The sequence below is a fragment of the Alternaria alternata genome, assembly GCF_001642055.1.
Source record: "Alternaria alternata strain SRC1lrK2f unplaced genomic scaffold CC77scaffold_7, whole genome shotgun sequence".
In the NCBI taxonomy this organism is placed as follows: domain Eukaryota; kingdom Fungi; phylum Ascomycota; class Dothideomycetes; order Pleosporales; family Pleosporaceae; genus Alternaria; species Alternaria alternata.
Window position 1 is genome coordinate 1,104,452 of NW_017306196.1, and position 25,546 is coordinate 1,129,997.

At 51.6% G+C, this 25,546-nt stretch overlaps 9 protein-coding genes and 2 non-coding genes across 11 annotated transcripts; 6 read left to right on the forward strand and 5 right to left on the reverse strand.

Moving 5' to 3' along the window:
• Positions 1-491: 491 nt before the first annotated feature.
• CC77DRAFT_1030205 (thioesterase family protein) lies at positions 492-1,529 on the forward strand (the record flags this gene model as incomplete). The annotated part of the gene is made up of 2 exons (XM_018526572.1): positions 492-645; positions 739-1,529. 2 exons carry the CDS (start codon positions 492-494, stop codon positions 1,527-1,529), a joined length of 945 nt encoding a protein of 314 aa, XP_018387708.1.
• Positions 1,530-2,929: 1,400 nt separating this feature from the next.
• CC77DRAFT_932056 (hypothetical protein) lies at positions 2,930-5,434 on the reverse strand (the record flags this gene model as incomplete). The annotated part of the gene is made up of 1 exon (XM_018534244.1): positions 2,930-5,434. One exon carries the CDS (start codon positions 5,432-5,434, stop codon positions 2,930-2,932), a length of 2,505 nt encoding a protein of 834 aa, XP_018387709.1.
• A 4,797-nt stretch (positions 5,435-10,231) lies between these two features.
• Positions 10,232-10,793, reverse strand: CC77DRAFT_932848 (ribosomal protein L24; the record flags this gene model as incomplete). The annotated part of the gene is made up of 4 exons (XM_018534284.1): positions 10,232-10,386; positions 10,440-10,533; positions 10,585-10,647; positions 10,698-10,793. 4 exons carry the CDS (start codon positions 10,791-10,793, stop codon positions 10,232-10,234), a joined length of 408 nt encoding a protein of 135 aa, XP_018387710.1.
• Positions 10,794-10,985: 192 nt separating this feature from the next.
• CC77DRAFT_1039651 (hypothetical protein) lies at positions 10,986-14,850 on the forward strand (the record flags this gene model as incomplete). Its single annotated transcript, XM_018527164.1, has 2 exons — positions 10,986-14,466; positions 14,528-14,850. Exons 1-2 carry the CDS (start codon positions 11,226-11,228, stop codon positions 14,848-14,850), a joined length of 3,564 nt encoding a protein of 1,187 aa, XP_018387711.1. The 5' UTR covers positions 10,986-11,225.
• Positions 14,851-15,598: 748 nt separating this feature from the next.
• On the forward strand, positions 15,599-17,294 carry CC77DRAFT_960320 (hypothetical protein). The gene is made up of 3 exons (XM_018535601.1): positions 15,599-16,362; positions 16,415-16,451; positions 16,513-17,294. The coding sequence occupies exons 1-3, from the start codon at positions 15,771-15,773 to the stop codon at positions 16,907-16,909; spliced, it is 1,026 nt and encodes a 341-aa protein (XP_018387712.1). The 5' UTR covers positions 15,599-15,770; the 3' UTR covers positions 16,910-17,294.
• CC77DRAFT_794862 (hypothetical protein) lies at positions 16,912-17,303 on the forward strand. Its single transcript, XM_018533223.1, has one exon. The coding sequence runs from the start codon at positions 17,038-17,040 to the stop codon at positions 17,269-17,271; it is 234 nt and encodes a 77-aa protein (XP_018387713.1). The 5' UTR covers positions 16,912-17,037; the 3' UTR covers positions 17,272-17,303.
• A 700-nt stretch (positions 17,304-18,003) lies between these two features.
• CC77DRAFT_1049185 (phenol 2-monooxygenase) lies at positions 18,004-20,493 on the forward strand. Its single transcript, XM_018527566.1, has 2 exons — positions 18,004-19,076; positions 19,129-20,493. The coding sequence occupies exons 1-2, from the start codon at positions 18,438-18,440 to the stop codon at positions 20,380-20,382; spliced, it is 1,893 nt and encodes a 630-aa protein (XP_018387714.1). The 5' UTR covers positions 18,004-18,437; the 3' UTR covers positions 20,383-20,493.
• Positions 20,494-20,634: 141 nt separating this feature from the next.
• On the forward strand, positions 20,635-22,917 carry CC77DRAFT_1019301 (UDP-Glycosyltransferase/glycogen phosphorylase). The gene is made up of 3 exons (XM_018524807.1): positions 20,635-22,278; positions 22,337-22,551; positions 22,617-22,917. The coding sequence occupies exons 1-3, from the start codon at positions 21,103-21,105 to the stop codon at positions 22,717-22,719; spliced, it is 1,494 nt and encodes a 497-aa protein (XP_018387715.1). The 5' UTR covers positions 20,635-21,102; the 3' UTR covers positions 22,720-22,917.
• Positions 22,918-23,409: 492 nt separating this feature from the next.
• CC77DRAFT_t31 lies at positions 23,410-23,513 on the reverse strand. The gene has a single exon. It is a non-coding gene; the product is annotated as a tRNA-Met (tRNA).
• A 453-nt stretch (positions 23,514-23,966) lies between these two features.
• Positions 23,967-24,040, reverse strand: CC77DRAFT_t30. The gene has a single exon. It is a non-coding gene; the product is annotated as a tRNA-Ile (tRNA).
• A 597-nt stretch (positions 24,041-24,637) lies between these two features.
• CC77DRAFT_932748 (hypothetical protein) lies at positions 24,638-25,342 on the reverse strand (the record flags this gene model as incomplete). Its single annotated transcript, XM_018534273.1, has 1 exon — positions 24,638-25,342. The coding sequence occupies one exon, from the start codon at positions 25,340-25,342 to the stop codon at positions 24,638-24,640; it is 705 nt and encodes a 234-aa protein (XP_018387716.1).
• Positions 25,343-25,546: the final 204 nt, after the last annotated feature.

Sequence of the window (25,546 nt, forward strand, 5' to 3'; positions counted from 1 at the left end):
AAGACGGAATTGAGAAAAATCAACCCTCACTTCGTACGTTATGCGTCCCCTTAGGACATGTCTTCCTCTTTTCGATAATTGTCAGATTCCGAAGTGAGGTTCCTTAAGCCCATAGCATACCTGTTGTCACAAGCAATGCGTATAGGGACATGTTTTAGTGGTGTGGTAGGCATTGGCGCCAACCCATTCAACTTGAAAGGGGAGGAACATCCACGCCAGACTCCCCAGCCTTGATCAAGTCCTTCATCGGCCGAAGTACGCACCAAAACACTGACACAGTCGACGACATTCCAATAGTATTTATCTTGGCTGCCGTCGAACCAAATTTCCCCTGACAAAGTCGAACCAACAGCCCGCGTTCTCTCAGCCGAGGCATTCCAATTCCGAAGAGTCCGAGCTTGCGCGGAACCTCCGATGTTACCAAACGCTCACCGACTTCCCTCTAGCCCAGGAAAAGTTTCTGATTCTAGGCGCCGCGCAGATACGTAACCATGATATCCGCAAGGTCTACCTTATCTGGGCATGTGGGTCGGAGTCTGGGACTCGGGGGTAGGAGGGCATTGGCCCCGCGCGAAGTCGGCCGGTGTTGTATAAAGCCTGGTCGTGGTACAGATAGGAGGATTTTTAGGTGGCAGAGTACTGTTTGTAAGTCTTCCTTGTTCTCGATTGAGTGGGCTGGACCACTATCTGTCGTCATACTAGAATCGAAGAAGAATATCGAAACTAACATTTTCGTAGCAGAATCGCAAACTTCACAACCCATATCAACGCCACCACCACCACCACCCAATCCAAATCTCCAGAAGGCCAAACGCCCAATCTACATCCGCCTACCTATCGCTCTCGCTCTCACCCTTCTCACCTTCACAGGCGGCTTCATCATGGCCGGCGCCCCCGCAATCGAGTCCCTCAGGGACCTCTCGAACCCACCCACCGACGCTGAGACCTTGGAAATGTTCAAGCCCTCCACAGAACAAGTCGCGGAAATAGAACGAAGCATATTCGAGCACCCGATCACAAAATCCTTACTCGAAGACCCCAAATACATTCCTTCGCGCCCCCACCTCAAAATCCCAGAGGGTCTGCGAGCACAAAACTTGACTGGAGGCACTTTACTCGGTCCCGACAAAATCGCCGTCCCACCGCTACAATTCAGCACCGCAGACGGCTCATCGTTTGTCTCTCTGCAATATCTCGGTGAAGCGCTCTGCGGACACCCTGGTATCGTCCACGGAGGCCTCCTAGCCACGCTCTTGGACGAAGGACTAGCACGATGCTGTTTCCCTGCTTTGCCCAACAAAGTAGGTGTCACTGCCAGTTTAAACATTACATACAAGGCGCCGTGCATGGCGGGGCAGATTGTCGTTCTAAGGGCGGAGACGACAAAGGTTGAGGGGAGGAAAGCATGGGTCAAGGGCTGGTTGGAGACGATTCCCAAGGAGGGCAAGGAGCCGCTCATCCTAACGGAGGCAGAGGCATTGTTTATTGAGCCGAGACAGGCGGCGCAGATGAGGAGGGTTGTTAATTAGATTTGGGGTGAAAAGGGATGGTACGGCATTCTCAGGGCGTTGGGGGAGTATCACGTTTAATGTGGACGGTCATTCGTTCGCCGATAGACTTCTAGAGTTGCGGTCTGGAAAGACAATAGTATGGTTTACTTCAGTGAACGAATATGCACAAAGACTCGGACAACCCCCTCGGACGACGTTAGTCGGTGAGATCAAGATGGTATTATAAGACGGGGGGTCAGCAGCGGAAGCCGTCGAGAGACGATACCAAACAGTTATCGACGCTGGGGCTACCGTACATGAGTCTGAGAGTAAAGACGTGGCCAGACCCGAAGATGAATCTACGCATGATGAAGATCTCGAGGCACATCCAAGAGTCGATGGTCAGGACATTCTCATACAATCTAGAGTTCTCGAGATTTGCGATGAGCCTGTCCTGATCAACCTTCCTGCCATACCCCGTCTTCTAGCTTATATGTGCATGTAGAGAATAATTCTATCTGTGCTGTTGTTGGCTACGGAGTAGTGGAAGACTTTAGCGTACCAGTTCATTTTCTCCCTCTTATATTGTGCAATCGCTCCTGAACTATATTAAGCGCAAGTGTGTCACTCTGTTGATTCGAACATCACATTGACAGACACGGTATTTTGGTACGACACTCGCTTATTTCATTAAAGTATTAACGTCCGATCCAATTCCTCGAGTCAGCCACTACGTCAACAATAGACGTAACCCTCGCACTGCATGCGAAACATTCGGAACAAGCTAAGCTACTACCTTCCCATCTCACTCACACTCGAGCGACCTTCAACAACAGAGAACAAGACAGGAGGAGATCTTTCCATCTTGCACGACGACGCCATTGAAAAACAAAGATATCCAGATCCGTAGATCTGCGATAACACAACAGCCAACAATAACAACAGGATCAAGATGATGCTGCATCCAAAAGGTAACTTTGGACACAGACCAAGTTGAAAAGTAAAAGAGATATCAGGAAACGAGGAAAAAGAAAAGAGTGTATGAGAAAAGAAAGGAATTTGTGGGGTAAGAGTGTTCTATTTACAACTGAGACTCTTCCGTTTCGAGAGGAGAGAGGTTGGTGATCGGCGGGGTTGGTAGTTGGGGGATGGTTGACGCGCTGTGGTGAGGTTGGCGTCGGGTATCTGTAGCGACTGAATGCGAAGCTCGACAACGCTTCGTGTTTGGTAACAAGGGATTTGGGAAAAGACGCCCGGCGCTGATGAATGCTATGCTCGAGAAAGAAAGATCTGCTGTACAGAGGTATGCGTTCGCTGGAATGATGCTACTTTTCGAGAGGGTGGAGGATGTGTATTGGGAGATGAGGACGGTGGATAAAGATTGCTTGGAGCATGGGCTCATTATAGGCGTGATGACAGGCTACATTGAAGTAAAGAACTTAACGGCTTTGACCGAGGTTCAGCCATGACATGTCCGATTGCTCCTTCGCGTTCGGTTGCTGATTGGGGCCAGGACCTGGGAACAAGGTTGCTGAGCTTTCGTGTCCAACTCTTGGTGGTGGGTAGAAAGAGTTGAACTTCGGGCTCGGCAATGCCTGCTCAACCTGTCCTCCTTGTGCGCCACCTGGGCCACCTGGGAACACCGTTGCGGTGCTCTCACGATCTTGTGGAAGACCGAGACGTGGCGGCGCAGGATACATCGAGCTGAACTTGCTCTTGGGCATCTCGTCTTTCGGTGCTGGAGGCGCGTTGCCAGACGGGAACATGGTGAACGTGCTGTCTCGCATGTCAGGAACAGTTGGTGAGTTGTCGCCTTGTCCGGGGTAGAAGGAGCTGAAGTTGCTCTTGGGATAGAACGACTCTGTGCCATCGGGATAGTATGAGCTGGTGCCATGGAACTTGTTGTTAGGATCAATGACCATGCTACCAGTGTACTGACTGCTTGTGCGATGGTCATCACCCATTGGGGTCCAGCTCTCTACTGGATCACGTAGGTAATGACGATCGTCGTGACTGAGAGCAGATACTGAGCTAGCGTTGGAGTTCGCACGGGCGAGCTCAGCTTGCATGGGTTGAACTTGATGTGGTAGGCCGGGCAGACTGCTAGTGGGGGTTCCAAGCGTCGGACTTCCGCTCGCCACTCGGCTCAGACGCTGGCCATCATTGAACTTGGGGATCTCCAATGGAGCAATGTGTTGTGATGGTCGTGAGCTGTACATGCGTGAGTTTGTGTACTGTGACTGACTACCGGTGCTTGTTCGGTCCGACGCGAAGGTCGATCGGTCAGCAGGTGGTGCACTAGCAAGGTTCGTAGCTTCGTTGTTCGCGAAGTACCTACTCCAGCCTGAGCTGCGAGCTCTTGGTGCAGGTTTAGCGTTCCGACTGGAGTTCTGGCGAACCATGGGCTCAACAGGCTCCGGCTTCAGGTCGAACTTGGCAAGCTCGTAGGGCTCATTGTAGCCATCAGAGTAGCCTAGTGGGCTGCTCTTCTTGACTAGTCCTGCTGTGCTGGCGTCACTCGCGACGTTCTTCTTGTGACCACCACCTCGTCCTTGGATGATGGCAAGCGATGTTAGTGAGTCGTTGTTGTGTTTGGGTTGGTAAGTGACGACAGATCCGCCAGCCTCCTTCATGAAAGCGGCACCACGGTCGGCAAAGCTCATCCGGTCATTCTTCTCGACGTAACCTGGATTCTGCTTGCTCTTGTTCTTCCTGTACTTGAGACAGAACAGAATCAGGATTAGGATGAACGCAATGCCAAAGATCGTACCAAGTGTGGCTCCAAGTACGGTCAGCATCTTTCCCTTATTGCTAGGAGGACCCGCAGGTGCGGCGGCTTCCCCGGTCGTACTAGCACTTGGAGTGGCTGATATGGATGCTGTTGGGGTTGGCGTCGATGACGCACTGGAGGACGATACGGAGTTTACTAGGACATCTTGTCCAGCAAACAATGCTGTCGCATTCATCCATGAGTTCTCCTGCGCTTCGAAGATAGCGATGGGTTCATCAGCGTTACCTCCACTGGCGACGGTAGTGCCATCATCCCCTTGTGCTAACGAGTAGCCAGTTCGTGATGTTTTCGGTGCGTATGTCTCGTTATACGACGACCAGTCGTCCAAGGTAACTCGCTTCACCTTTCCCCCCTTCTTATCCCCTCCAGCGAGGGTTCCCGGGGCTGCGGGCGAGCCATCCTTGTTGATCAATAGAATTCGCTCCACGGCGTTTGGTACTGCACTCATGTCAAACTTCTGCAGAGCGACCCTCTTATCGTTTTTGCTGGTGACTACTGAGCACTTGACGGCGTCTTCATTGGCGATGGGTTCTGTGAGAGTGACGCCGAGGTCTTGCCATCCCGACGCCTTGCTGAACTTCCATACCGCCGTGTTGGTCGCGCCACCACCGACTAGTAGTGCAGTGCTCGCATCCGAGTTCATAAGCATGGGGTTCACAGAAGGAGGCGCGCCACCCGACGGCGAACTTGAGACGGAGTAAGGTTCGACAGTAGAGAAGACAAACGACTCAGACGATGGGCCGTTGTCTCCGTCTGTTTGCGAGCCTGAATACACGAGGATTTCCTTGGATTCTTCGAGGTAAACGGCTCCATGGTTTACGCGATTTTGCGTGTTCCAGCTTTCTGACCGTTGCCAGTCCCACTTCTTCGTGGAGAATGTGTAGTGCATCAGTCCAGGGTAATTCCATGTTGAAGCCGTCTCGTTGACGCGACCTCCAACAATGAACAGCTTAGCCGCCTGGGCATCTCCCTTGGGTGCTGCTTTGACGCATTGTGCTCCGGTGAGCGATATGTCCATAGGCAACGCCTTCCATTCTGCCCCCTCTTCAAGCTTCAGCGACTGAAATCCAGATGGCGAGTATACGTAAAGCGTCTTATCGTAGATGATTGAGCAGTGCTCACTGAGCGGGTAAATAGGCTTTGGCAGCGACATGATTGTGTTGGTCGTATGACGATCCGGTGATATAGCGAACGTGATGTGAGTTTATTCTCGACTCGAGACGTAAAGCAATAGACTGATTATGATTCCACTCGACTTGGCATGACTAGGTGTGAGGTCCAAGGATTATTAGTTGGGAGGCGAATGCGACGGTTGAAAGATGGAACTCGCTCGTGATGAGAAGCGCAAGAGGGACTGTAGCGCAACCCAGTGTTAGTGTGGCCCAGCAAGTAATGGTCGTGTCGAACGTACTCGAAGCCAAAACAGATGCCGGGACCGAGCGCGACAGTGTGTTCGATATGGCGATGTCAGATGGAACGATTCGACGGGTGCACAGGGAGCGACGGGGCAACCCTCTCTCAAAGAGGCGTAGAGGTGTACGAAGGGTAGGGCGAAATGAGAGGCAGCACAGCTCAGCGGTGTGCGGGAGTCGAGATGGAAAGCCGTCTAGGTGAGGCTGTTCAGGCACGGAGGCTGAAGCTGGGGAGAGACAGGTCAGCCTGAGCGAGAGGGAGACGTCCAACCGGCCGCTGCGAGGGTCCGTTCACGCTCACGGTCGTGCAAGGGCAGCACTCGGGCGGGCTTGGGCATCTCCCAAATGGCCTAAGCGGCGACGGCACGAGCGAGGGTGTGACCATGCACACGAAGACTGTCAGGGGTAAATGGTGAGACAAACCAATGACGTTGCGCAGCTGTCGTCGTTATTCGCCAGTGCCCCTGGTCTTAACCAAGAATATTTAGCGTTCATTTTAGCCAAGACACATGCTTGCAGCGAGGAAACAGCCCCAGTGTCGGAACATGTCCCTGGCTTTCTTTGCCATTGCAGCACCAGCAGAGTCTGCACCGTGAGGATGTTGAGAGTTGCGGGGTCAACGGCCAGCAGTACCCGACGCTATTGACCGCCGCTCTACAGCAGTCAAGTCAACTAAATCACGGCATCAAGCCAGCCTCAATAGTCGCTGCTGTGCCGATCTTGTCGCTCATTGTGCATCCCACGTTCTTCGCGCATGAAACTTCCATAACAAGGGTTCTGATCATTTCCGCTCCTACGACCACTTCACGAATCAAGACATACCGCCTCTCTCCTTGCCTCTTTCTGCTCGCCTGTCGCGCGCCATTCCGCCATGGGACCATATGCTCCGGAGTAGAGCGACTTACAAAAAAAAGGCTCCGTAGACTCGACCGCATTGCTGGCACTCGTACATATGCCTAAAAACGTGTGCAGCCGTATATGCATGCACGCATAGTAGTACCTATCGATAGTGCGCGTTCGGACAGTGTCCCCGGAAGCTATGGCGAACAGTTTGGCGGCGCTGGGCATGCTGTGCACCTTGTGCTCGCTCCTAGCTTCCTGTGGGGTTTGCGCACAACGAGTCGCCGTTTGCTGCTATCGCCCACTATCGTCACACATCTCATCACATCTCGGTGACGACGATTCGAACATATTGAGTGTGATGGCATGATGGCAATAAAAAGTATGAGAGGCGCGCGCTCAGGTGGGCGGCTTCGTGATGGGTGGAGGCATACGATAGACCCTCTAGCGGACACCTGAAACAGAATCCACGGCCCTTCTCATGGACGTGCATGACCTGACTCAGCTAGGAACACGCCAGCTGCTAACCACGCGCTTTACGTCGTAAGCGCAATACGATGGCTCCAACACCAACGATCTATTGTTGTCTATGAAATCACCAGCGATCACGAAATCTTCTGAATGCTACTAAAATTGCCCTCTATGCAGCAGCCAACCTTAACCGTGACCACGTTGGTGGCGCTGCGCACATCCTTATTAACCATTTGGCTGCCTACCCCGCCAACAGCACTGAGTTGAGACAGCAATATCCGGCTACGTACTAGGAAGGCATAGGATGCGGTTGGCCGTCATCAATTTCATGCAAGCTGCAAACGACATTCCTTCGAACTCGTGAACTGACGGCAAAACAACTCTCTGGCAGCTAACAACACACCAGGCAATCCCGGTCCCACACAGTGTCAAGTTTCTAGTCAGATCTTAGGACTTGCTTTGCCACGTTACTCAGCCCCCAGGCGTCCTGTCTAAACTCTTCCATGTGTTTATTCTGGTGCCTTGGGCTTCAAGGGAAAGTCTACGGCGTAGACAGGATTCCGAGTGTTTGAGCAACACGGCTTGTCCCTACCCACATGTTCGCTATGCGAAACACTATATCCGCTGCCAACACGCGATATTCTGTTTCGCAGCGGTACGCCTGCTAATTAGTTCGTTGTCACTCAACTGAGCCGGCATGTTTCGTCATGCGTCTTTATGTCTGAGGAAACACACGTGTCCGGGCATGAAGCTCTCTATCGGTTGTCATGCGTGCGCAGATTCCCATGTATCGGAGATTGGACTGAACGGCAAGCGAACGGCACTTGCAGCTGTCACATCCGTCACGTCGGGCCATACAAAAAAGCATCGAGACGTTAGGACCCTCGTGGGAACAAGCAAAGTCGCGGACCGCAGCGTTCGATCTATGTTCGGCTACTTTTCGTTTGAGGGAACTTGCTTTCTCAAACGAACTGGTACCACGAGACGAGGAACTGTTATCGCGGGTACTCGCAATCTTAGGACAAACCTCATTACACATTGTCGCATGTATGCTGGTCAGTAAACTTATCTCGATCGCGAAGTGGTCTCATCATATAAATGGTTATGATTTCCTCTCTATACGGAACGAATCAATTCTGCGCACGATCAAAGTGCCGGGTTACGCTTTGCACCTTTCGGCACTTACACACCATCAACATTGCCTTGACATGGGCCTGTTCGGGGACACCGCGCCTATGTTGTACATGCACTTGCATCTTAGATATCTGCACCATTTACCTGCATGAGTACTAAGATCTACGATATGTCAGATTAGCAGGAAGCGTAGGATTTGTGTACCGCGCCACCTCCAGTGCTGACCTGACATGCGTATTCTCGATCTATAATTACAAACCTCAATTCCTATGTGCTTCTTTCGCTTGGGTGCAAGACGGCTATCGAACAGTCATGGTTTCTTCTTGTGTCGTGTCGGTTACGAGTAAACTCTTTTCTTCTGTGCTGTACCTCGTGCAGCTATATCACACCGTAAATGTATTAGCTATATTGCTTCTCCAGGTACTTCAGAAAATTGTACATCGTGCAACTTCAGATTACATCTTAGATATAGGGTGCATTTCAAAAGAATGACTAATTCTTTGGTATCGATCGAGAAAAATATAGATACAGTTATTACCAGAAACTTGAACAGAGACAAACTCGTTTCCCATGCTGTTTGTATTCGTGTTTGCAATAGGACGTATCGTATCAGATAAAACATGAGCATATTGTACTTCAAGTAGCATCGCTGTCCAATACGAATATTACCCACATTCTGCAACTAGTCTTCGTGTCCAAACATAGCACATCGTAAACACAATCATCACGCATTTTCCGATCGCTGTAAACAGTTTGAACTGTGACGACTATTCTTGTCTTGAATCAACATTTTTAGCATTTGGAATACGTATTCCATGACGGGAAACGTGTAACGACCTACCCAACCACACGGAGCCGGCTCTCCCAGCGGTTGTAGTATCCATCCTTCGTCTTCAACTTGCATGCCTTTTCTAATCCACCTGCCACGTATCCGCTACTTCAATCCAGCCCCCAGCCACCATTTGCTAGCACGATATCTGTCTTCCTCTCTCCACCCTCCGATTCGTCCCCACACCTCGCAGTAGCTGGTAACGTCAAACACGGACTCAACACCGTCGCGAAGTCTTATCGATTAGTCCCGCAGACGTCGACCCTTCCTCTCCACTTGGTCGTCCTTCGCTTCAACGCGAAGTAGGTACACGACAGCAGTGGCGATATGCAGTAGCCGAAACAATAGCAAGTGTGAGCCACGCCACCACGGGTCTGTCGGATACACTAGAGATGTAGGTTGATGGCACGAAGGAACCAGTGGAGGGTCCAGAATGGGTCAAGCTACGGTTGAAGTTGTAGGAAAAGCAAAAAAGGAAGAGGCTAACGAAGACTGGGTACATATAGATTGTATTGCTACATAATAGCTGAATCCTCTTCAAGAGACAGGTCGAGAGCTTATACTAAGCTCTTGTGACTACGGCTCCGTAGTCGTGATTGAACGTCTAGACGGTTCCGACAACCCGGGAGTCGGGATCTCAAGGAATCGTGAACCCATGGGCATGGTCACACGGAAAAACCATCATGAAGGCATCGCAATTGTGCGGTACGCTACAGTTCGTCAAACATAGGTACAGCCTGGTCCAAGGCCAGGCATTCGATGTGACAGCTGTACTACATCATGTAGACAAACTGGTTGTGTAAGTATGGGAATGTGTCTCACCATCAAACCATCTCCTTCATCGAAGAATCTCGAAGACGGTCTGCAGGCGAGCAACGACTATTGTCGTCTGGCATTATTCTCCGCTAGTCGTATAGCTCACTTCAACCATTAATGGGGTTGGTGAGTAGATATTCTAGCGTGGGCAAAAAGGACCTCACGTGCATGGTATCACGGCGACGGCTGGAGTAACAAATCTCATTCGTTGCCAAACTCCAATCCATCGTGGTATCATTTCGAACAGAAAACTTCGACGGGGCCGCATGACGGCAAGTCCATTGTTCGAGCTAGAAGCCGGTATAACGCCCTGCTTTTCCATGCGCGTATCGCATGCCCAGACCGTGAACCCATGATATGCATTTCATCCACTACGGACGGGGATGCTCGTGTCGATGTCCCTCATCGTCGTGGTGTGTGTCGTCAACCAAGGAAAGCGTTGATACGCTTATGCCTCCCTCTGCTTCTTCTTCTCCTCGCGGCCGGCGCTCTTGCGCTCCAGGATTTGCTCACGGTCCTTGTCGAGCTTGAGCTTGGTGATGACGACCTTGGAGGGAGCGATGGGGATGGGAACGGACTGGCCGTTGCTCTTCTCGCGGACGACTGTGTTGTGACTTAGTATACCTGTCGATATGTGAGGATAGAGGGGTACGCACTGCCGTTGACGTGGAGGCAGTACTTGAGGCGGTAGACGGAGGAGACCTTGCCCTCACGTCCCTTGTTGGAGCCGCGGACAACGGTGATCTCGTCCTGGGAAAAGTCAGCACACGATAGCACTGGGGAGAAGATCTGGATACTCACGTCCTTGCGGATGGGAATGCTGCGCACTCCGTGCTTCTCGCGGAGCTCCTTACTCAAAGGCGCCTGAAGGTTGTTAGAACATGTCTCCTGCAATGTTCCAAGTCTCTTCATACGCTCATGATGACCCGACGCACACTACTCGGCGCACTGAAGTGTGCCTTTCGCGATTTGCGGCGAGAGCTCGCGACCATTGACTGGACCTTGGTCATTTTTGCTGTGGAATTGGCGGGTTGTCGGGTTAGTAGACAAAGTTCGTGTCGCGATCGCAAAAATTGGAGTTGTGAGATGTGCCTTTGCTGGGGCGGGTTCGCTTCGCTAGCGTGGTCGGAAGAAGTGTTTTGCCGATTCCGAAAGGTCCGGCCAGGAAGTCGCGTCCGCATCGTGGACCGCATTCGCCGAGACGTCATGCAGGACGCGTCGCTAAAACTGATTTCTCGAACGACGGCGCATATGTTGCGCGCAGTCGTCTAGTCGGTGTATAAGATTTCAGAGTGTTGAACTATCACCATCTATACCCAACCAAGACCCCGCGCCCAAGACATCTCCCGCTCCTTCACGCGAACCACAGTCTCCATGCAGTTGTCCAACCCCACCCGTGTAAAGGCTGCAGAAAGGCCTCCAGGCTTTTAGCAGACGCCAACATGTCCTCGAACAACTACAAGCCGTACAGCCACTCGTATCAACAAAGTTCGGCGCAACAATACGCAGCATATCATACAGCATCTGCCGCGAACAATATCGCGCAACCCGCCCACCAGTACAAACAGCCACCGACGACTCAGGCACAGGACTATATGTCCTATGAGCCTCAATCGTATGCGAATCACAATAGTGGATACGGCACGGCACAAGATAACCAATGGGGTAATAGCAACTATGGAGGGACACGAGAGACAACTAGAGGCGCCGCCGAAGTCCTGCGTAGTATGAGTAACTCGACGCCGTATACGAATAACGCTGCGCCTACGAACGCCCAACCCGGAACCACCGCGATCAACACCGCCTCCTCGCACACCAGCCGCTATGCCGCCGGCAGCTCGCACTCGCCCCTAGTGCAGGCGCAACAACCCCATGCCGTCTACGAGCAATCGCAAGCGCGACCACACAGTGTCAACAACAACCGCGCGCAGCCAGCAACTCGGGGTTTACCATCACCAGCCAATGTGGCAGGTTACCCTTCGCAGAGAACCCAAACGATATATAATTCGCAACAACAGCGAACTGCCAGCCCAGCCCAACCTCAGTACAACACCGCGCCTGTTAGTAATACGCGAAGCGCGGGTATGTCTGCTACAACGAGCCAACAGTATGACGACTACAGCGCTCGACAACCTGCCGGTGTGGAAACCTCGCGTAACTCTCAGAACGCCACACTATCGACGGCTTATAACTACGGCAAGGCGCAAATGCCTTCCGCGATTGCGCCTCCTGCGCCTGCACTGTCTGCTAGCATGGCAGACACTCACAGTGTCCAGGGCACTACCACAGTGGACCCAATGGCAGTTTACGATCCATGGCCAGAATACCAGCGGAAGCAGGCCGCACAAAAGGTGATTGAAGATGCAGCACGTGCAGAAGAAGAGAAGATTGCGGAGGAGGCGTGTCAAGTAGAGGAGCAAAAGAAAGAGGAGGCCAGATTACGCCAGTCACAGCCAAAGTCGAAAGGAAAGAAAGCCCAAGAGCAGCAAGCGGGTGCTCCGGAAGCGGCACCTGCGACGTCTAGCGACTCCGGTGGCCCTGCTGAAGCACTGGAGAGTGAGATTCGAGCAATGATGGCTAAGATGAGAGAGCTGAATAGTAAAGACCCAGCACTTCTAGCCAAAATCTGGGAAGAAGAACGTAGGGCGAGAGCGCCCAGATCTCCTACCGTGGACGATAGGCCCGCACCTCAATCTGCCACTCTGCAACCGGTACAAGTTTCTCAAGCCTCCGCTCCACAAGTCACGAACTCGAATAAAAAGGCGACACCCAAGCAAAAGGTGAATGCGAGTATCTCAAAGCCAGCGACTCCTGCCATAGCTCAAGCTGTCCCTATCAAACAAGTACAGCCAAACAGCAGTATCACTCGACCAACTGGCAACACGGTCTGGCCGCCTGAGAAGAAGGCTCATCTGGCGAGCGCAGCAGCGGCATATCTCAACACTCTGAATGTCGCCCACCAAGTCGAACCTGGCCAGATATTGAGTCTATTGAACAGCAACCCTTCTTACATCGAACTATGCGAACAACTAGAGAAGATGGGTTTGAAGCTAGACCGCGCTGTCTTCGCGAAGAGCTTACTTACAGCGGTACCAGATGTGAATTCAGTATCCCGCAAATCTGCACAGCCTGCACCAGTTCCTGTCCAGAGACCACCGGTCCCACCTGCCGTCATGAAGAAGGACGTTGCGACTTCTGTCGCGCCAAGCCCACAACACGCACCCGCAGCTCCCTCACCAGCGAATGGAAGCTCTCACCCGTCTTTTCCAGGGAGCGCGTCGCCTGCACCTGCACCTGCACCTGTCGCGGAGATGGTGCCAATCAGATCCGAGCTAAGGAAGCCAGCAAACAAAGAAGAAGCAGCACGAAAGCGTAATCTGAGTGATCTGGTCGACCTGACTCAGTTATCAGAAGACGAGGACATGGGGCCGCCGCAAAAGAGGATAAACTCAGATGCATACGCATCTCCATACCCTCGTCTCCAAGACACTATGGCCGTCGACGAGGTGCCTTCTACACCAAACTTTCCCATCGCAAATACTCCTTCCTATCAGCCTCAATCACCTGCACCCCAGCCAATGCAGACTTCTACCGAACAACTTCGTTATGTGACTCTTGTTGAGCCATTAGACAGAAAGAAAGCGCTTCGTCGCAACACTTACAACCCTGCCACAATAGCACGAGACGTGCTTCTCGCTTGTGGAAGGCATCCGTTAGAGCGCAGCTTGAATCAACATCTAGATGGTTTGAGGACTACGTTACCACAAATAGGGTTCGATTCAGATCTCAGTACAATCAAATGGGACGTCATCGACCCAGGAAGACCTCCGCCAGGATATTTCAAAGACGGTGTTCAAGCCTTGACCGAGGATGCTGACGATGAAGAGGATGCTTCAGACGACGAGGACGAGTCGCGCACCCGCGCTCCGCCTAACGCCATTGGCGGTGAAGGTGGGGCGCACAAGGCCCAAGCTTTACCTGAAGCTATCAATCCGTTTAAGCAGAAGCGCCGCGGTCGTCCTCCACGACACTCTTTTCCTGACGGTGCACCAGCAACACCCAAACGCCCAAGCAGTCCCGCTTCTATGAGTTCAAGTGTGCCTCGTCCCACCTCTGGTGCCGCTGGCGTTGGGTATCAAGCTTTCCGGTCAGCCACAGAGTATGGACTTGATGGCAAACCACTGCCAAAAAAGAAGGGCCGTCCAGTTGGATGGCGGAAAGCCATTCATGGCTCTCCTGCTGCGCAAGCTCAACCGTCAACGAATGGTCATACCGGTCCTCGCAAGAAGCAACCGACGCAGCCAAGCGCTCTGCGCAACGAACCAATTCAGATTAGTTCAAGATCACCAAGTGTTGCGAACGGTCTTCCACGATACCAGTCGTATAAATGCAAGTGGCAAAATTGCCAGGCTGATCTACATAATTTAGAGACGCTTCAGAAGCATATTTATAAGGTACATCGCAAGGAGACAGTTAACAATACTTTGGAATGCTTGTGGGACGATTGCGGAAAAGAGGTCACCAACTACGATCATATGACGAACATGAGCATTGAACGCTATCAGCCGCATTCCTTCGACCTAGAGAGCAACTGGCGTGATCATATACAGCAAGCCCACATTAGTCCGCTATCGTGGCAGCTTGGTGATGGGCCGGCCGCTGGTCTCTCTGGTAAGGAAGATAGTTAGCGGCGTGAAATGGTTGTGACTGAAGAGAAGATCTACTCTAACACTCTTAATTGCAGACTCGCACGATTCTGAGGCATATCTCAGCGATGCACAAGGACGACAGGTCACCCCACGCATCACTGTCGACCCCGCACGCATAGAAGCACTGAGCATGTTGCCACAAGCACCTATAGCTAGCGGTCGCGGTCGCGGACGTCCACCCAAGCGTACAGTGGAGCAAGAAGCCCACGATGCATATGGTAGACTCGTGTCTCTTAAGAGGCGTATTGGTGGACCCGGGATGGATCGTGGAGGTGTAACACTCGCGAACGATAAGCGTCGACGAGGCTTTATTGAAACCGATGAAATGGAGGAGGAGCTGGTAGATGTTGAGGACTGAGGGCTAAGAATTCGATGTGAGGCTCATCTTGCTTGCGCATTTGATAATTCTGTACAAGTACGCGTATACCCATGGTAAGAACAAGGCGCAAAGGGGTGGTCGGAAATGTTTCTCCATGCCCAGATATGCCATAGTTTAGTTAATTCAAACATTTTGAAATCCGTCAGCGGTTAGTTCGCCATATTGCGTACGCCAGAACTCCATGCTCCCATTTGACGGGCATCTCCCTGATTCGCAATTGATATCCTTGGTCCCTCACACAGCCCGTTCCCATGCAACAACATTCTTGCCCAAGTGTCCTTCAGTAAGACGTATACATAGCACAACTCTTACGCCTTGACCTTGCCAGCCGCAGCCTTAGGCTTCTCCTCAACCTTGTGATCGTCTGAGTTGACCTCGAGGAAATGGTATAGAACGATGAGCAGCATAGCAGCGCTTCCGAGGAAGATCGCGAGCGAGTAAAGTTGGCTGTCGGTAATCATCTTGAGTGTGACGGCGCGTCAGTTGTAGCTAGGTAATAGGGTGTGATGCTTCGAGTGCGCTGCGGAGTTGTTAGTAAATCCAATTGACGAGACGAAATTGCCAAGAGCTTACGGAAGCTAGATGCGACAGAGGAAGTCAAAAGACGGGAGTGTCGCGACGGTATTGGATGCGCAGTGATTGACTATTGGGGTGCATGTGAAGGCCACCTTGAAGCTTCGGGAATGTCGGCGAAGGTAGGGCTGGCTCTAGCGCAACATGCTCCGCCACTCGAAATTCCACCCCACACAGCGTCATTCTCACTTTGACACACACAGCGCAGGTACCATATCCCCCGCCAGGCACCCAAATTCGACCATCCAGGGCGCCCGGATTGTTTGAACACCCCAAAACGCACTCCCCACTGTCATTTCAACACCGCCCATATACACTAAGCCAAGATGCCACCCAAAGGCAAGGGCGAGCAGCCCAAGGTGAAGAAGGTCGCCGTAGACAAGACCTTTGGTATGAAAAACAAGAAGGGAGGAGCCGCCCAGAAACAGATTGCCCAGCTCAAAGCGACCACTGCATCGGGAGGCACGCCTGACGAGAAGCGCAAGGCGGCAGAGAAGGCGCAGCGTGAGAAGGACAAGGCGGCGGCAGAGGCAGCCCGCAAGGAAACCGCCGAACTCTTCAAGCCCGTACAAATCCAAAAGGTGCCTTTCGGAACCGACCCCAAGACTGTCTTGTGCCAGTTTTTCAAGAAAGGAAACTGCGAAAAGGGCAAGAAGTGCAAGTTTAGCCATGATCTGAATATCGAGCGCAAGACCGAGAAGAGGAGTTTGTACACCGACACCAGAGATGAAGACAAGGAGGCCGAGGAGGAGCGGCGGAAGAAGGATAACATGGATGATTGGGATGAAGACAAGCTGCGACAGGTCGTTCTAAGCAAGCACGGCAACCCGAAGACGACGACGGATAAAGTGTGCAAGTACTTCATCCAAGCTATCGAGGATCAGAAGTATGGTTGGTTCTGGGTGTGTCCCAACGGAGGTAAGCTTGAACAACAAAATGCATTCGAAATATACGCTGACTTGGATTCTAGGCGACAAGTGCATGTACAAGCACTCTCTACCACCTGGGTACGTGTTTTTGCTTCTTTCGCCACACAGCATGTGCACATCTGTACTAACACTTTTCTAGTTTCGTCATCAAGACCAAGGAACAGCGCGCCGCCGAGAAGGCCTTGATGGCCAACTCCCCGCTCAACACCCTCACCCTCGAAGACTTCCTCGAGTCCGAACGCCACAAGCTCACCGGCAATCTCACACCGGTCACGCCCGAGACATTCGCCAAATGGAAGAAAGAACGTATCGACAAGAAACAAGCCGAGGAAGAGGCCAAGAAACTCAAGGATGCCACTGGTCGTGCTATGTTCGAAAAGGGCGACTGGGCACAAGACAGCGATGCGGATAGTGATGATGAGGACGATGGAGACGCGTGGAATTTGGAGACTATGAGGAAGGAGACTGAGGCGGCGAGGGCAAAGAAGGAAGAGGAGAGGATGGCTGCTCAACTTGAGAAAATGGTTGTATCTTGAGGGATGCACTTCTATCTCGGAACGAAGACTATTGGAGAGAGAGCGATAAGGCGGGAAGAGCTCGCTGGCTGCCACACAATGCTGCAACAGCTTGCGGGGCATTGCCGGGACCCGGCTTCGATTGAAGCATGTGGAGGCAAAAGATTGACTTGAGCGATCGTCGCATCATGAGCATGTTTGGCCGTGTCTGGGCTTCAGCGTTTATGCGGCATGGCTTGGAACACATGCAGAGCTTAGTCGGCTTTGTGTGTCTGGCGCTGGCGTCTGGGTTCTGGTATTATTACATATATATACATACATGGCTGTACGAATACACGGCTAAGTTCGCCTGGGCAAGTCGTAAGCGACTTGCGCTGTGGTAGTGACTTCAAGGAATGCATTCGATTGATCTTGACTTGAGATGATGGTAAAACCGAACAGATGTGTTCATATCTGGACAAGCTCGTCCACTTGGTGATGTTTCGGTGCAGAGTGAATCTGAAGACATAGGCAAATCAAGACTTGCATTGCATGTTGATGCTGACCACGCCCAACCTTACGGTATATTTTGGTAACTTGACGGCGCATTTCAGATATTCGACGGAAAAATTTTGTGGTTTCGCGGTGTATTTCAGTATCCAGTCTTGCATCATGTTCCATCAATAGTAACATAATTTCAGAAGGAGCTAAGACGTCTTGCGCCTACATCGAGGACAAAGACTACCCGGAAAGCATCTTCGGTAATCGCAAGCGTACTCTTCTTACACATGTTGTCTTATCTTTAATTCAGATCTCCATTCGGACCTACTACCGCCATGCTCATTGGCAGCTCACAACACCTCGTACGAAAGCCAGAAAGAAGCAAGAATCCTGCTGACGACCAAAACCTCTACGGGAGAAGATGCGGTAAATTTACTCGGAAAGTGGAGTCTTTCACGATGCACACAATCATCGCAGGATCACTCCAAGGATGGCTGCTCCGAGTTTGGCGCGCGTCCATTGATTGCCACTAACCCCCATGTAGCCACGCTTGACCCGGACAAGGAAAGGCGCTGTTGTCGTCTTGGCACCAAAATGCCGCGCTGCAGTTCCGCCTACGCCTGGTCACACTCCCCGCAACATGACGGCATGCTTGTTCGGCCACGCTAGAAGCATGTACCAGTCCCCAGGCCCTGGGCCTCTCTCGCATCCGATTTCGTTGCCGGCGCGCACTACACTCCCGAGTTGTCTTGCCATGACTACACGCGGCCGTATGGTGGCCGACACTAGCCTTGGTCCGTGACTGATGGCGTCGTCAATTGATCGTCTCTTAAAGAGTCGGCTGGGGTCGTTGTTTTTAGTGGTTTGATTAATATACTTCATAACTTTTAAACACACTTCTAGCCTTGCTTTCCTATACAACAGAGGTATACCAATATCTCGGTGCAGCTGAGAGCGAAGGTATTCCTTGACATCGATCATCGAGTGTGGGGCCCTTTCCGTATTCCCGGATTCGCTCCCGTCTCATCTATATCCTGCTTGAGAATCCCACTGGATTGAAGTAATAGCAATGGCGGTGGAAAACTACGACGTCGTTATCGTTGGCGCAGGACCTGTTGGCCTTTGTCTTTCAACGTGCCTGGCGAGATGGGGTTACAAGATCAAGCATATCGACAATCGACCGGAACCGACCGCCACTGGACGGGCGGACGGAATCCAGCCGCGTTCCTTGGATCTACTCCGGAATATGGGCCTCAAGCGCAAGATTATGGAGTACGAACCTGCAAAGGTTTACGAGGTGGCTTTTTGGGACCCGGCGCAGAAGGGCATTCACAGGACAGGTACTTGGGCTAGTTGTCCCAAGTTCATCGATGCACGGTACCCTTTTACTACGCTTCTCCACCAGGGCTTGATTGAGCGGACGTTCATTTCGGATATTGAGAAGAACGGCAGTGGTATCCAGAGACCCTGGACGATCAAGGGGTTCAAGAATGATGGCAAGGATCCGACATATCCTGTTGAGGTCAACCTGGCGCATGTTGATGGCACAATGGAGGAGACTGTACGCGCAAAGTACTTGTTCAGTGGTGAGGGAGCAAGGAGTTTTGTAAGGGACCAGCTGGGTGTCAAGATGATCTACAAAGATCCTATTGCACATGTTTGGGGTGTCATGGATGGAGTTGTCAGAACGAACTTTCCAGACATCAAGGTATGTTTGATTCACTAATCTGTTTTTCTACTGAATACTGATCTCAGTGCAGATGAAATGCACAATCCACTCAGACAACGGCTCCATTATGATCATCCCACGCGAGAACAACATGGTCCGCTTGTACATTCAAGTCGCATCTTCTACAGATAAAGACTGGGACCCACGGAAGCAGGCTACTGCAGAAGACGTTCAAGCGCGTGCCAAAAAGATTTTCGAACCATACACCATCTCCTGGGATCGCGTGGAATGGTACTCGGTCTATCCGATTGGACAAGGTATTGCTGAGCGCTACACACTCGACGAGCGGGTCTTCATGGGTGGTGATGCCTGCCATACCCACAGCCCCAAGGCTGGCCAGGGTATGAACACAGCCTTCTTAGATGCAGTAAACTTTGCATGGAAAATTCACCACGTAGAGAGCGGCTGGGCACCACGATCCCTTCTGTCGACATACGAATCCGAACGCAAACTCATTGCTGAGACTCTCCTCGACTTTGACGCCCGATACGCAAAGCTCTTCTCCGCCCGGATACCCTCAGCTGGTGAAGTCGCTGGTGCATCAGCAAAAGAAGCCGCCGAAGACAATGAGTTCATCAAGACATTCAAAGCCAGCTGCGAATTCACCAGTGGTTATGGCGTAGCATATAAACCCAACATGGTAAACTGGGGCCCAGAACACCCCGCACAGCACCCCCTCATCCTGTCGTACGAAAAGGGCACAACCCAACGAACAGGCAGAATCATGACACCGGCAACCGTCACACGTGTCGTAGACGCCAACGTCGTACATCTGGAACAAGAAATTCCCATGAACGGCTCCTATCGCATGTTCATCTTCGGCGGTGCCTTGGACAAGAGCGCAACAGCACTCAAAGACCTAGCAACACAGATGTCATCCCCAACATCCTTCTTCAGCACGTTCCTCCACCGCGACCTCAAGGAGAAGGATCGCTACCACGAAAAACACAACCCACATACCGATTTCCTTTCTCTGGCTCTTGTCTTTTCGCAGCCCCGCTCAAGTATTCACATCGATGAGCAGTTGCCTCAGCCATTTAACCGCTATGCTGACCATGTTTATGCGGACGACGTCTGGGACCAGAGGGTGCCGGATGCGAAGGCTGCGGCACATGCTAAGATGGGGCTTGACGAGGAGAGGGGAGGCGTCGTTGTTGTCAGGCCGGACGGGTATGTCGGTGTTGTCGTTAAGCTGGAGGAAGGGAAGGGGACGTGTGATGCATTGGATGCGTGGTTCTCGGGGGTTACAGGGAAGAAACTTGGGGGTGAGCGGGCGAGTCTATAGACCGAGCGTTTTCCAGTCATGAAGACACTTTTGGGACTTGCATAGCGTTGCTTTAATTTCTCTACATAAATGTATGAATCCGTTCAATCGGAAACCAATTCATGGTATTTGACAATATCTTCGGAGCGCTCCTGCCCAATGAATGAAGTGACCTCATCGTGCACGGACGTATCGCGAAGGAAGGCGCGTCGTTTGAAAGCTAAACCAGAAACTCTCATCAATGTTCGTCTCTGGCTAGGCACAGACTTGCTTACAGCTCAGGATTTGCGCCGCCATATATCTCAGTCTAATTCTATCAGCGCCTAACGCGACTCGTTCTGAGACACCCAATGCCTAGGTAGGGAAAAGGCCGTGCAATTCCTTGGATAAAGGATGTAAGAACTAAGAAGCATTGGTACGCCCACCGATGATGACGCGCCGTTGCGGGGATTGCTTATTGGCTCAGAGCGATGCGACAACAAGTCTACGCTCACACCGGCAGCAAGGCTGAACTTTAGGATGCAGTAGCTTTCTTGAAGAGATTGCCTGAGCGGGTCTCTATGGAGTAAGATAGTGCGGCCAATATCCTGGAGGCCTAATTGCCAACGCGATGTGCTACCTGTGGACGTAAGCTGACAACAAGAGGCGTACAAGTGTACATGATCTTGAACACCCTCCCCCTCCTCAAGTCGTTTTCTTTTCACATGAGCCGGTTGCTATCGAGCTCTCAGTAAAAAGATCATGGCGCAAAGGTCATTGTACGTTGCAGGCCTTGTGCCACTACTATTTGCGGTGTTCTACTTCCAACTCGGCAACCTCTCAAACTTTTACAACTATGCTCTTCAAGCGTTGCAGACACCGTCCGCAAGTGTTACGCGTCAAGCTCCAACGACCGGAAAACCACCCATCATCATGGCGGCAACCCCCGCCTTCAGCCACATGGAAAAGATCACGACGATCACCGAAGGTCTCATTTCACTCGGCTACCCCGTAAACTTCATCACTGGGCCAGACTTCAAAGACACTATTGAAGCAATGGGCGCAACATATATCCCCATCGAAGGTCAGGGAAACTTCATCCTGTCCGACGAAGACCTAGCAACATTCGTCAGTCTGCAAGGCAACGAGCTCGAAGTCTTTGCTACGACAGCTATCTTCATCAAGACCATTCCTAGACATTACCGCACACTGCAACGAACCTTCCAAGAGTTCCGTGACCAATACGGCGAGAAAGAGAAGATGATTTACATCTTCGACTTCACGTTCGGTGGCTCATACCCTGTCGCCTACGGCGCACCTGGCATTCGTCCTGACGCAGCGATTGCTATAGGTCTGGCGCCATATGTGGCGGCTAGTAACGATACGTTCCCTTTTCGTTCGGGAAAGCACCCAGATACAAGTCCAGAGAGTAAGAGGATCCATTTTGAAGCGCAACAGGCCCAGAACAGGGATCATCCTATCGATACTCCTGTCAATGAGGCTGCTAATGCCATGCTCCGGCAGATGAATGCGACGAGAGATGTGCCAGGCTTTAACGAGATGGCGAGTTCTGGGTCAGATATATTTCTTCAATACGGCGTTCCGGCCTTCGAATATGAACGCAGTGACTGGCGACCGAACCTTAAGTTCATGGGTGCACCCGTATCCGTGGGGATCGCAGACCACACGCTCCCGGAGTGGTGGAACGATGTGCTTGAAGCAAAGGCAGCTGGAAAGAAGATTGTTGCTGTGTCTTCCAGCAGTGTGGTCTTCGATACGAGTGCGCTTATCAAACCAGCTTTGGAAGCATTCGGTGGTAGAGATGATGTGTTCGTCATTGCTACGTTGGTTACGTCGGATGTCGAAACGCTTGACTTCGAGATCCCAGAGAATGCTAGAGTTGCAAAGTTCATTCCTCTGGACCTGGCTCTGCCTTACGTATGTATACCTGTGGCAAAAGTGGGGCTCGCGTTCATTGTTGCTAACATCAAACAAGGTAACTGTGCTAGTTACGAATGGCGGATACGGCACTGTTCAACAATCACTCCGTGCTGGTGTGCCTATGATTATCTCTGGAATTGGACAGGACAAATTGCATACCGGAGCTCTCATTAACTACAAAGGCTTTGGCATATACAATGCTTTACCTCAGGTGACTGCCGAACTCCTGACTGAGTCTTTCGATAAGATGATGGGTAATGCAACATATCAGTACGTTCTTTTTCCTCCTCTTGCTCCAAGGCCGGACGACAAGCTATAAAGCTAACAAACCATAGTGAGAGACTTGGTGCCGTTAAAAAGGACTACGCGAAATACAATGCGGTGGAAATTGTGGATGAGACGATCAAACAGGTACTCAAGGGTGAAGTGGCCATCTAGCTATGAATGCTGGGTCTAGCGATGTACTAGCATCGGTTGTGGTATGTTCTCGAAGTCAGTCGTCCGGTAATCGAGTGTGGATACGGATAGCTTTATGGCGAATATTGTGATTAGACACCTCTTATGCACGACCACGTCGTATCGCAAATGCTCTATCTCACCGTTTCACTCATCTATGTATCCTTCAATTCTGCAGCCTCGCCAAAAAGATCTACATTGAGCTAGGATGAATCGCTTGCCACACGTTTCGTACATTCAGTGTCACGGGTATCATCGGCCTCAGACATGTGGTCTCTCGCTCGTGATTGGGTCAGATAGGCATCGTGATAGTGACGATGAAGGTCAACATGTGGTGTACTCGAGCTCCGACAAATGTGTCAACGTTGATGCGTTGAATAACACATGAAAGAAGCTGGGTGCTCTGGGAACGTATTGCTAGTAGAGACGGCGATACGGCTGCTGTAGGAGGTAGAATGTTACCGTTGTTGCTGGTTACGAAGCCCCTAACTGCATTCAATATCCAATTTTCTTGCTCACGAAGGAGAGATTGGAAAGCCAAAAATGAAGACGTCCACTGCCGTAGCACTCTCACTGTACGAACTTTCTGCTGAAGCAGGACAGTCTAAAAAAAGCGTCGTCATCACCAGCAGTGTGTCACACCCATCGCCTGCAACCAGAAGGCAAAAACAATGTCCCCTGCCAGACTCGAACTGGCGGCCTTGGGATATCTACTATAATAGTAGTCATATGTGATGATATGAGACCCACGTGATAACCAACTACACCAAGGAGACGGGAAATCGCTACACCAAGCGATGATGAAGCTGATTGATGACTAATTTTCCGTAAAGAGAATACTTGAAGTTGAGGGATTCGGGGGGAATTGAGTTGGCGGTGTTCTCGGTCGAGCAAAATGTTTGCGGGTGGGTACTGGCCACGGTGTATCAGTCCGTTGGTCCGTTGTTTAGGTGTGGGTACTCGCTACGACGAGTTTGCTCCAGTCGGGAACAAGAACTCCTAGCATTCTACCAATGAAAAGACTGAAACTTAGAGCAAAGAACAAGTAGTCGTTCGCAGTGTTTCCAGTGGTTGAGTGGCCACTAGAACAATGCGCGTGAGCCTGTACATGGGTACAGTTTTGAAGTCCGCTCAGAAGTCCACTGTTTGGCCCCGTTTCATGCAGCAAAAAGCTACAACGTCGCTGGCAAGTCGTCCTAGACAACAGGAGCCCACGATGACAAAAAGAATGGTCACTACGAGGGTCGAACTCGCGACCTTGGCGTTATTAGCACCACGCTCTAACCAACTGAGCTAAGCGACCGATGTTTGGTTGTTTTCGATGGAAGAAGGCCAAGTTGGACGACTCATCAAGAGAAAAGTAATGAGCATTGTTTCAGGTCGCGAACTGCTCATGGCATGTCTTGCTGAGCTTGTTAGCCTTGGACGAGAGAAGTATGGCGGGGTGAAAATTCTGGTTCGGACTTCTCGGACGGATCATGGTGGGGCAGCGGCAAGTCTGCAAGATTCGGAAGTAGACCTGGTCAGTCTGACATAATCGTGGCGCTCACATTTGCTAGTCGAGGTAGATATGATGTACTCATACTTTGACAGAGTGGAAGAAGTTGTGTTCAAGTAAGGGGCTCGATTGTCGAGCCATGGGTATCTCAGATTGTAAACCAAGCCAACGCCAGCGCTATGCAAATGTAAATCTCGGCTATGGCGCGCAGTCGCAATGTGGTTAAGAATGTTAAACAGGGCCTTCTGACGGATGTCGTGCCTGATAGTCGCCCGCTTGTAGCTTGAAGGGAGAGCGTCGACAGATGGCGCTGGGGCGCAGTGCCGCAAACTCGCTTCTGGACCTCCTGAACAAGTCAAGAGCAAATGCCACATGTTAATCATTAGTCGTCAGTCATCGTTGTCAGCCGCCTAGCTGTCCCAAATACTTCTCAACCTCGTCGTTGCCGTAGAACATCCTTTGCAGCTTGTCGTCTCTCTTCTTCTGGACTTGTGCCAGTTTCCTCACCTTGCCAGCGTCGAGCCTGCCTTCTCTGACGTCTGCGCGGCTTGCGCCACCCAATGCCTTTCTTTGGGTGTGCTCTTTCTTGTCTATTCCCAAGCCTAGCTTGTCTCGCTTCTCCTTGGGTACCAGCGGAAAGAGCATGCCCTGGCCACTGGTGCCCAAGCCTTGCCGTGCATCGACATCGTAGCCGTGCTTCTCCATATACTTGAGTCCCATTCTCGTTCGATCAATTGCGGAGGGTATGGGCGCTCGTGGTAGTGCGGCTTGGTGTGCAGGGCTCAGGTAGTGTATTCGCTGGTCCGTCTCTTTGACAGGCTCACCACATATGCCGCATCGAGGAAAGGCTTCGGGTTCCGGCTGTGGCTGGCCGTTCGGGAACATTATCGCGAGGTACTTCTCCGCCATAGTCTTGCCGTTTGTGGATGTCGTCGTTGGTTGAACTTCTGGGGCTGAAGACACGAACTTGATTGGATTCTTCCAGAGGCCACGTCCAAAAGCGCGTTGTTCGACAAAAGGCTTTGTTGAGACATTGGGGTCCTCATCTTGAAGCTCGTCCTCGTGGAGCTCATCCGCAGTTGTTGGTGTTGCAGCAGGAGCGGTCATGGTGACGCGTCTGGCAAAGAGAAGCCGTCGTAAGTTTGAGGTTTTCCGGTGGTGAAAGGAACGACGCCGCCATGCAAAGAAGTTGCGGTGAAGAGTGAAATCTGGGTGGTGAAGCCAGGCGGCAATCTTCGACGCGCAATCACATGCTATGACGCCACGTGGATCCCTCCCCTTAGCGAGCCACCATCGACCCGCGTTCCTGCA

Excerpts from the sequence above, each read along its gene's own strand:
- CC77DRAFT_1019301 (XM_018524807.1), top strand. The coding sequence starts at position 21,103 with ATGGCGCAAAGGTCATTGTACGTTGCAGGCCTTGTGCCACTACTATTT. Across the intron at positions 22,279-22,336 it reads TGGACCTGGCTCTGCCTTAC|GTAACTGTGCTAGTTACGAA; the intron begins GTATGTATACCT and ends ACATCAAACAAG. Across the intron at positions 22,552-22,616 it reads ATGGGTAATGCAACATATCA|TGAGAGACTTGGTGCCGTTA; the intron begins GTACGTTCTTTT and ends AACAAACCATAG.
- CC77DRAFT_960320 (XM_018535601.1), top strand. The coding sequence starts at position 15,771 with ATGCCACCCAAAGGCAAGGGCGAGCAGCCCAAGGTGAAGAAGGTCGCC. Across the intron at positions 16,363-16,414 it reads CTGGGTGTGTCCCAACGGAG|GCGACAAGTGCATGTACAAG; the intron begins GTAAGCTTGAAC and ends CTTGGATTCTAG. Across the intron at positions 16,452-16,512 it reads AAGCACTCTCTACCACCTGG|TTTCGTCATCAAGACCAAGG; the intron begins GTACGTGTTTTT and ends ACACTTTTCTAG.
- CC77DRAFT_794862 (XM_018533223.1), top strand. The coding sequence starts at position 17,038 with ATGTGGAGGCAAAAGATTGACTTGAGCGATCGTCGCATCATGAGCATG.
- CC77DRAFT_1049185 (XM_018527566.1), top strand. The coding sequence starts at position 18,438 with ATGGCGGTGGAAAACTACGACGTCGTTATCGTTGGCGCAGGACCTGTT. Across the intron at positions 19,077-19,128 it reads CGAACTTTCCAGACATCAAG|ATGAAATGCACAATCCACTC; the intron begins GTATGTTTGATT and ends ATCTCAGTGCAG.